This window comes from Protomyctophum parallelum (assembly GCF_964188405.1).
Source record: "Protomyctophum parallelum genome assembly, chromosome: 7".
Classification (NCBI taxonomy): domain Eukaryota; kingdom Metazoa; phylum Chordata; class Actinopteri; order Myctophiformes; family Myctophidae; genus Protomyctophum; species Protomyctophum parallelum.
In genome coordinates this window covers 23,770,202-23,770,893 of record NC_139705.1, presented here as the reverse complement: position 1 = coordinate 23,770,893, position 692 = coordinate 23,770,202, and the positions used below count along the sequence as shown (strand labels likewise).

Sequence of the window (692 nt, the reverse complement as noted above, 5' to 3'; positions counted from 1 at the left end):
AAGCAGCAAACCATTTATAATCTTTTTGTTTTACCAATAACAATATGCTAAGGAAACGGCCTTCGGGGCTGAATGTTTAATAACCTCCAGTGACAGTTCACTGCTCTCGCTGTCCGTCAGCCATGATCCAAGTCCAGCATTCATTGGTGAGAGGGCTGCTGGGATTTGTAGTTCAGCCACAGGGCCGCTCATAATGTGTGTGTGTGTGTGTGTGTGTGTGTGTGTGTGTGTGTGTGTGTGGTGGTGGTGGTGGTGGGGGGGGGGGGTAGGGGCTAGTAGGAATTGTATTCATATTGGTGGGTATTCGTTCTAGTGCTTTCACAGGAGATAAGTAAAAATAAAAAAAGCCATGCAATGAGGAATGGAGAGTAGAGAGGGGAGGTTGAGGGGGGAGTTTTGGACACTTTTTTTCCCCCCAGATTTTGCCATGTCAGGACATCCACAGCGAAGGGGGAGGGGTGGTGGCCGTTGGTGGTGGTGGTGGGGTGCTTTCTGGAAGGTATAGGCGTCCCCTCAGGTCTGGTCCAACCAATCGGCTCGCTTGGGCGCCTTGCACGTGTGTATGTCCACGGCCTCCTCGCAGTCCTTGCACTCCACGGCGCAGCACCACTTGAACTTGCACTCGCACTTGGTGATGCGCTTGACGCGCGTGGTGTCGTAGCCCCGGCCGCAGCACATCACCTCACAGCCGT

The 692-nt window shown here is 53.3% G+C and overlaps 1 protein-coding gene across 1 annotated transcript in view; it reads right to left on the bottom strand.

Annotated features, from left to right (window-relative positions):
• Positions 1–405: 405 nt before the first annotated feature.
• wnt2bb (wingless-type MMTV integration site family, member 2Bb) overlaps positions 406–692 on the bottom strand; it is a 27,287-nt gene continuing 27,000 nt past the window's right edge. The window contains exon 5 of the mRNA XM_083769970.1: positions 406–692. This exon is cut by the window's right edge and continues 51 nt beyond it. Coding sequence (XP_083626096.1) covers positions 514–692 — 179 coding nt within the window. The 3' untranslated portion in view covers positions 406–513.